The sequence below is a fragment of the Bombyx mandarina genome, chromosome 05 (assembly GCF_030267445.1).
Source record: "Bombyx mandarina strain Sakado chromosome 05, ASM3026744v2".
Classification (NCBI taxonomy): Eukaryota; Metazoa; Arthropoda; class Insecta; order Lepidoptera; family Bombycidae; genus Bombyx; species Bombyx mandarina.
This window is the reverse complement of record NC_143212.1, coordinates 12263006-12271886: the sequence shown is the minus strand read 5'-3', so window position 1 is coordinate 12271886 and position 8881 is coordinate 12263006. Positions and strand designations below refer to the sequence as shown.

The following is an 8881-nucleotide window of genomic DNA, read 5'->3' as shown; positions in this document are numbered from 1 at the left end:
GATTTGCTAACAGCTGCCCGAGAGCCTTCGAAGGAGACCTAACAACTCAAGAGCAGTTGCTTCGCGAATGAATCTACTACCGGATCGGAATCGCGACCCGCTGAGAAGATCCAGCGAGAAACTCAGCGCACTGATGTATGGTGTTGGTTATTGAGGTGATTCAGCAATAACAAATCGAGGAAACAAGAAAAAGGCGTATATTTTATCAAGAAATCACAATGTTAGGTTGTACGTCAAACTGTTTGTCGAGTTCGACGAGTACGGTTGCAGGGGTTCTCAAGCCTGCTCCTAGTGTTAGAGCTGAAGGCGTCGAATGCAAAGGTTATTGGATCTGATGGATCCTTAAGGACGTGTCTAGGGCGTCGACGGTGACTGGCTCCTGCGTGATCAGCTGCGTGCTATAATACAAGCAAGACCCCAGGCAAAATTATTAATAAATTTGTAAATTCCAAATTGAACGAAGTTAATTTAATTATAAAAAATTATATTAGATACACGAGTGATCCATTTAGCTTTACCCTAAGTGTACGACTCGTGCTGGTCACTATACCCTACTACAGTTACTACGTCCCTAGTTCTGTAACCGGTGTGCTATTATCAAGACAGAACTTTTTGGCAGGAACACATGGACCGAAGTCTTGTGGATTGTTTAATTTTTTCTATATAGTGTTTCTTCGGGTTTAAATGTGTGATAACGGTGGCTTAGTATTTCAAATGAATCAACTTCATTTCAATTTGCTCCATATCAATTTTCATAAAAAAATATACTGAAGATTAGGCTTCATGGTATGACAACTTTGCCTTTCCAATTGGAAAAATAGAACTAATACTGACTGACTACACTACTGTCAAGTGTCAATACAATTCAATAATTCAATAGCCGTACCAAACTACATTTTTATTAGTAGGTACACAAACGAAATTTACTAATTTAATAAATATTATGTGTACATATTTTCTATGTTAAACTATTAAATTGAAGAATCTAAGTATCTTTAGGTAAAATCGTAACAAGAATAAACTAACCTAACCCATCTGTCACACAACACAGTAAGTCATAGTAATATCCTCACATAAATATCCCTCTTCTCGTGGCCGCCGCGCCCGTAACTATACACCCGATACTGCGGACCGAACGGTAAACAGTCGTCGTCGCCCTAAACACGTCATTTAGGATCCTCCCGATCTACTATCGGTGCTTTTAGGTACCTCAAGCTCCGGTCACTGTTCTCGCTCGTCGCTCGATGAACCAGGGCTCGACGAGCAAATTAATACTCAGACACAGCCCACTGAGTTTCTCGCCGGATCTTCTCAGTGGGTCGCGTTTCCGATCTCGTGGTATATTCTGCTAGGCAATGCTCTTGCTAGGGCTAGTGTTAACAAATTCACCAGGTTAGAAACCCCTAGTATGTCCCTTGAGGTCACCAGAATAGGTAGGAAAAAAGTATATATTTAATGAAACACATTTATGCATATGAAATTTGAAACCTGATCCACAGAATTATTACTACATAATATATACTTTTAATTAAATTTATTATTAATTTAATGGAATTTGAATTAGTACTAAATATATACTGATGGAAGAATAAAAAAAACAAAACCATATGATATGAGTCAGTCAAATTAAGATAGATTAAATGTAGGTAAAAAATGTGCTTCTTACTTCCATAGTCTGATCTCAAAATATATGTATTTTCATTATCAAATCGAAATCACACTTTTTTACCACCCTGCCTATTTCTGCTGTGAAGCAGTAATGCATTTCGGTTTGAAGAGTGGGACAGCCATTGTACTGTACTGTACCTTACAACTTATATCTCAAGGTGGGTGGCGGCATTTACTTTGTAGATGTCCATGGGCTCTGGTAACCTTAACATCAGGTGACACACCTAAGCAATATATATAAATTGAAAAAATTATGCTATCGGACTAGAATTAATCTAGTACGGTAATTTACCAATGTTCGTAAATGATAACAGTTCTATTAAATCACAAGTAATGGATTTCTGAAGAGTTGGGCAAGTTCAGTAACCGTTAGGAATTCATTCATAAAATCACATACAATATAATATGATTTATTATTTAATAAGGAACGTAAGCACATGTTTTCGGTAACAAATCAGTTCAATGTGTCTCTGTCTTAATGCAACCCGCACTTAGCAATCCTTTTATTAAAAGGAGAACAAGTACCCTTACTAATACACTACACAATAAAGTAAAATAACTTCTTGAATATAATAGTACAAGTGATTTTGTATGAGTAAGAATAAAATTGTAATAATGCAAATTGAGTCGACTATTATCAAAGCCGGCAATGTGACTTTTGGACAATTATTGGTAAATCAGAAAAACTAATTATTGACTTTGTATTCCATTGGCAGTCACAAAACTCTTTTGAACGACATCTTAGATAAATAACAGGTTAAGTATTAACCTTTATTTAATGCAGGTTTTGAACCGTATTCTTTGAAGGAGACGATTATATTCAAATCAATCTGTATTGACATATCAATAGCATTTTTTTGTCCAAATGCACAGATTGCCACCTTTGATAATAGATGACTCCATTACAAAACAAACTATATAACAATTATAAATCGAAATCGTGTAAATAGATCAAGTTTTCTAATATAGATGACCATGCATATTTTGTATGTTGTGTTTAAAGTGACTATAACAGGCTTCACACCTCTAGCCAATGAGGTCAGTGCTGAGGTGGTCTGAAAGCTGAAATGGTTGGATTATTTCTTGTAGGGACCGAAAAGGCACTATTGATCGTTTTCAGCAATACACAAGTCATTTAAAATGTTGAATTGCATAAAAAGGCGAGTCTTATCTACAATCGGGAGAAGTGGTTTTCTTAACATAGCGTGTTAAAAGCTAATATTCAAAACTGAATGTGCAGTACTCAATATTGTTAAATAATTAAACTACAGCACCCATTTTAATTTTATTAAAAAAATATCCTTATAAATGAAACTATAAAATTCTTTTTTTAGTTTTGTTACTATTTTATAGTTTTAAGAGATGGAATAATCAAATCTAAAGCTAAAGCAAATATTTGCAAGAAGAAAAACTAAGATATACTGTCTAGTGGAAGTGTACCTAATTCTTTGTCTTTAATTTATATGCTGAACATGTTGAACATGCATTATTTAAAAACCTCTGACTTATCTTGGTTCTAAAAGAGTTTAAGGAGTTTTCAAATCAAGTATCTTGCAGCAGGTGTGAAAAGTCTATTAACTTTGACTGCCTCTAGCCACTTCAACTTATCACTCCAAAGTCAAACAAATAGTATCTTACTGTCGTACCCAAACCATAACTATCAAATCTACCCAATCCATAACTTTGTCTAACTACTAACGTGGATACGTCTTGGTATTGGTACCAAACCAATATGCTTTGCAATACTCCTTACGACTAATATCCATCAATGTCTTGCTCATTTCTATAAAAAGTCTCAGACTTTGCAGTTTGAAGGGTAGGATAGCCATCATTCTAATACAATCGCTAACGTCATATATGTGTTGAGCAGAGTCGGACAGAAGGCCTGTGGACGGCGAATTTTGCGGAAACAAGATCAAAAATGTTGGTGTTACAAAATATATGACAAGACTTTTACACCGCAAAAACATTTCCTTTACTTTTGAAATGCAACTAAATGGTTAGTGAATTTAAGCTTAAGGCGCATGTAAAATACTAAAATATCCATGCGTGATTCTCTAGAATTGATAAATAAAAAAGAGGATTATTTTTAGTCTAAACGAACGCAATCCCCTGTTTCCGTCTTGGATAATTTACCTAGACCAAGTATTTTCCTCTATACCATTTATAATATTAGGAGTACAAATAAGCTTCCCCCGTTTTTTGTCGAAAAAATAATATTTATTATGAAAGAACGGTAATTTAAATTTAATCGAAGTATTGTCCATCACTAGCAACTACTTTTTCCCATCTCTCAGGCAGAGTTCGGATTTCACGTCTGAAGAACTCCTCGTCTTTTGAGGCTATCCACGAATCAACCCAATTTTTGGTATCTTCATATGATGTAAACCGCTGCTCCGACAGAGTATGAGCCATTGACCGGAACAGATGATAGTCAGACGGCGTAATGTCTGGTGAATACGGCGGGTGAGGTAGTGCTTCCCAATTAAGTGTTTTTAAATAATTTTTCACCGGTACCGCTAGATGCGGACGAGCATTATCATGGAGCAGAATAATTTTGTCATGTCTGGAGTAGTATTGAGGGCGTTTTACCTTCAGAGCTCCACTCAATCTCATCGATTGCGTTCGGTAGAGATTTCCAGTGATTGTTTCGCCTGGATTAAGCAACTCGTAATACACCACACCCAGCTGATCCCACCAAATACACAGCATGGGTTTTTTCCATGAATATTTGGTTTTGCTGTGGATGTTGACGCGTGGCCAGGTAATCCCCATGATTTTCTTCTTATTGAATTATCATAATGTATCCACTTTAAACGATTTTAATGATGTGAGACTGCTTGCTGAGTGACTTCTAGAGTAAATGCAAGTTCATTTTGTATTTGAGACGAATTTTCCTACAATAATTCCGTCAATTCTGCATCCTCATAAATTTTTGGCCTTCCACTGCGATCTTTGTCTTCTACGTCAAAATCACCGTTTTTAAACTTTTAAAACCACTAACGACATGTTCTCTCACTCAAGGCAGCCTTATTATATGCTTCTACGAGCAATCGATGCGCCTCGGGTGCAGTTTTTTTAAATTAAAAAAGTAAATTAAAAGTTCCCGCAAATGACGCTTATTTGGCTCAAATTATTTTTTAATTAAAAAAATTTACTCTAATACGGAGTTAATAATATGATAGGGTTAAGTTGTTCTTAAATGATCAACTTAATTATTTCCTCATTTCTCACATTAATCAATCTCAATCTCAATCTAATATTATGAAAATAGCATTATTCCGCAGTTTTTTGATATACCCAACAAACACATTACGGAAGTAAAACAAAGTACAATATTCGTAAACAATGCTCGATATAGGATGACTTTCCCGCCGGATCTCCTCAATGGGCTGTGATTCCAAACCGGAGCTAGATTCTGTGAAGCACCGCTCTTGCTAGGGCTAGTGTTAGCAAATTCTCTCAGGTTGAGCCCGTGAGTTCACCGTGAACTACTCGTCAGTGCGAAGGAGGAATAAATAGCCTCTTAGACTACCAACGAATAGGTAAGGAAAAAAAAGTAAAATTAAATTCTACTCATTTAATAATAAGGCACGGTTATTTTACTATGGACGATTAATGGGAAATCAGTAGAAGTATGGAGGAGACCGAGGCTGTACGTCCTATCCCCTGATTATAATAGCTTTGGGTCAGTTGGGGTCATCGATTGACTAGTCTTAGTTTCTTGCTCAAATTCAGTTCTCCAATAATTTCTGGCAGTAAAATCGAATTCTCTCTTAACACGTTTTTATTAACTTGCCCTGTATCTATCTCATTTAGATGTCCATGTAACGGAACCTTTCAACCAAATTTTCGCTTACTATAAGGTTAATCTGCATACATATCACGGATTTCTGACTATACAATCGTTTTGTCACTTTGGCCTATTGATAATTCTCGATTAGAATAACCTGTATAAGAACAAACTTCGATTTGCTAATAAAGCGTTTTATTTTATTTTTGTAAATCCGTACTATCCGAATTATAGTATTTTTTTATTATTTATTGTTTCATAAAAACGTACTTAAGTGACAAAGTAACTGCGACCGGGAATATAGCATGACACCATTACACACACGAATATACCCGTCAGCATGCTAATGGGTCAGCGACGCAATCAGTTAGCATACGTGTTAACAAAATGAACACTTGTCAACAATAGCTATAATCCTGTTATTAGTCTAAAGTAAAGCTTAATGTAAAGCTCCGCCAGAGCGTGATTTAACCCGTTTAATTGTAATGTTACGTTTATAAACAAACGGGGCTCACATATTTAAACATAAATGTGAACACAAGATTTCTTGGAAAATATCGTTGGCGCGAGTCAGATTTTTACAAAATTCTTCAATTACCCACCGATAATATACGTTTATCGTATTCATACTATGTTATATTTACAATAGGTATATGGCCATGAAAATATATTTATAAAACGAAAACGTGTAATTTTCTTGCATACACATAATTTTAATTACAAGGTGCAAATATTTCTCCAATTCCTTATTTTCAATGAATAACTAGCTTTGTCAGTGTCAAATATATATATACATGGTGACCCGAATCACCAGCTTGTCAATAGAGTCTGCATCTGGGCGGATCCTGTGCGGCTTCTATACCTTGACCCAGGTGGGCGTTGTGGCGCAATAGGTCACGAGGGAGAGGTGTGCGCTCGCGGGGGTCTGTTTGGACGAGCGTAGTAGCGTAATGACGTCAGAGACTCGCAGTATCGACCCTGCCTGCCGTCACAACACCCCTCCTTCCCCGGCCTCCATAGGGGCGCATCGCGCAACTACGCATTGCGCCGCCCGGAAGTTTGCCCACGCTAATGGAAAACATTCATGGATCGTTTTGATGAAACCCGCAGGGTAAAACACCACACCCTAATAGATTCGAATGGAATTACCGCATACTGCGCCACAAAAGGGCTTGACGCAGGAATGTATTAGTACACCACTACAGACATAAATTGAATAAAACTTCCCATTTTCACGGTAAACAAACAATCTTGACCTGAATTACAAAGCCCTTGGATAATCTACACAACCATGAAAAATAAGACAAGCCATTTATCTATAATTAGGTACATTAAAATAACAGCTCGCGATGTGCGGTACGCGACTGCACCCATAATGTAGTTACTTTCTTGGTACACATTTTTTAGATGGGCTATGGCCATAGTTGATTGAAAAACAATTGTTATTAATTCTTCACTGTTTTCTCTAAAACTAGGTTTTTAAAATTAGCTGTTATCGCTTTTCCGAATATTATTGATTATTTTTTCCTCTCCCTGTTATGTTACGCTGGCATATCCCGCTAGGTTACCAGCTTAGGTAGGAAAAAAAATAAAGGTATAATTTGTATAAATGATTACAGGTACCTACACTGGGTAAAAATTCAAGAATGCTCTTGTCAGTAGGGTAATTGAGATTAAAATTACCATTATGTCGGAAATTTTAACAAAAAAAAAAGTACCATCTAAAAGATTTGACAAGATACCAATTTATGTTGTTGAAGAACACAATGATGCCTTGCAATTCATTTATTCGGCAATAGGAGGGAAAAAACTGCCTGTCGAGGGTACCACTCTTCTACATTTGGATGCACATCCAGACATGTTGATTGATCGCAAATTGAAAGGAGAAGAAGCACGCTCTGGGAGAAAGCTTCTGCCTCTGCTGCAGATAGAAAACTGGATTGTGCCCGCTGTATCAGCAGGCCACATAAATCGCGTACTGTGGTTAAGACCTCCGTGGGCAAAACAAATAACTGACGGTTCTCGAGTCATGAATGTGGGCGATCAACCCGACACTGGACTATTACGCGTTGATTGCAAAGAACCTTATTTTCTCTCTGACGCGTTATACTCATCACGACTTATCAATGCAAAAGAATTCGAATTAACGGTCGAGGAACTATCGCCTAAAACCAAAAACGCCGAAGGCATAGTTAACTTTGCAAAAAGATTAAATATATCAGAACCGTACGTTTTAGATATAGACTTGGATTTTTTTAGCACTGGAAATCCATTTCTAAGTTTATACGAAAATATTGGTTTGTACGATCGCTTACAACCGATATTTGACTTCGTACTCCCCGATAACGACGACGCGGCAACAGTAGAGAAAGTTGTCGAGCTACGAGAACGACAAATACAGGAACTCGAAAACTTGTTCCAGTATCTCGAGGAAAACAATAGTTTAGATGGTTACAAATACGAAAAAACACAATTGTATTATATGGTATATATGAATTACACTTACCGATTTTTTTTATTAAAAGATACTAAACAAAGAAGCTTTATTGTTTTTGTGTGTGTTTTAAGGTATCCGAATTAGCTGCGAAAGTTCTAGTCGAAGCAGAAAAACTTAACCAAACCCCGGATTGGTGGGCTGTCTATGCCGGAGGATGCACCAGAGATCAAGGCGGATTACCTTATCATATTAGCTCCGATTTAGAGATTGAAGAAATGGTCGTTGAAGCACTAACGCCACTATTACAAAATCTTCCGCCGCCTATTTTGGTAACTGTAGCAAGGTCGACGGAAGACGGATACTGTCCGCCTCATCAGGTACAACAAAAACATCGTTGATAAACGTGAATATTGTATACTTAAAAAAAAAAATTATAATAAAAACGGATCTTTCCAGGTAGAATTCATACAATCTCGAGTTTTGGAAACGTTGAAAAAACTGTATAATACAGATGAGCCAGCATTACATTATTTGACTGTTAACACCTTAAGTTAACCCACAGGTCGTTTATTCGTTTTGATATTCGACTATCTCTATTTATGCCTACTGATTAATATGAAAATAAATCAATTTTCATAAAAAAAACATTTCTTTTAATTCATAATGATCACATCGGGCATGTCAAGTCAACATAATAGTCAAGTCTGTATTATGCCAATAATTGATACAGTATTGAGTATTAAGTAGTAAGTTTTTTACGGTGTTACGTATGTTTTAATTGCTAGAACTTACATTCATTACGGTATCCTGACTATGTATATGCTTATTATTGATAATTAAAATTGAGAATTCAAGAAAAACTTCACACTTTTTTCTAAATAAATATGTTTTTTTTTATTGCTGAGGTGAGTGGATCAGCTCACAGTCCACCTGGTGTTAAGTGCTTACTGGAGCCCATAGACATCTACAACGTAAATGCGCCA

General features: G+C 36.4%; 1 protein-coding gene across 9 annotated transcripts; it reads left to right on the top strand.

Moving 5' to 3' along the window:
• Nucleotides 1-808: 808 nt before the first annotated feature.
• MESR6 (misexpression suppressor of ras 6) lies at nt 809-8543 on the top strand. 9 transcript variants are annotated; one of them, XM_089727803.1, is made up of 4 exons: nt 809-1050; nt 7081-7946; nt 8030-8275; nt 8355-8543. In XM_089727803.1, exons 2-4 carry the CDS (start codon nt 7149-7151, stop codon nt 8451-8453), a joined length of 1143 nt encoding a protein of 380 aa, XP_089583929.1. In that variant the 5' UTR covers nt 809-1050; nt 7081-7148; the 3' UTR covers nt 8454-8543. The 9 variants fall into 9 exon arrangements, with proteins under 9 accessions (XP_089583929.1, XP_089583934.1, XP_089583936.1 ...); XM_089727808.1 differs by having other exon boundaries at nt 836-908; XM_089727810.1 differs by having other exon boundaries at nt 836-1050; nt 8359-8543.
• The last annotated feature ends 338 nt before the right edge of the window (nt 8544-8881 follow it).

What these genes read in the sequence shown, in the direction of transcription:
- MESR6 (XM_089727803.1), top strand. Translation starts at nt 7,149, where the DNA reads ATGTCGGAAATTTTAACAAAAAAAAAAGTACCATCTAAAAGATTTGAC. An exon ending in AAACACAATTGTATTATATG is followed by an intron (nt 7,947 to 8,029) that starts GTATATATGAAT and finishes GTGTGTTTTAAG; the next exon opens with GTATCCGAATTAGCTGCGAA. An exon ending in GATACTGTCCGCCTCATCAG is followed by an intron (nt 8,276 to 8,354) that starts GTACAACAAAAA and finishes GGATCTTTCCAG; the next exon opens with GTAGAATTCATACAATCTCG.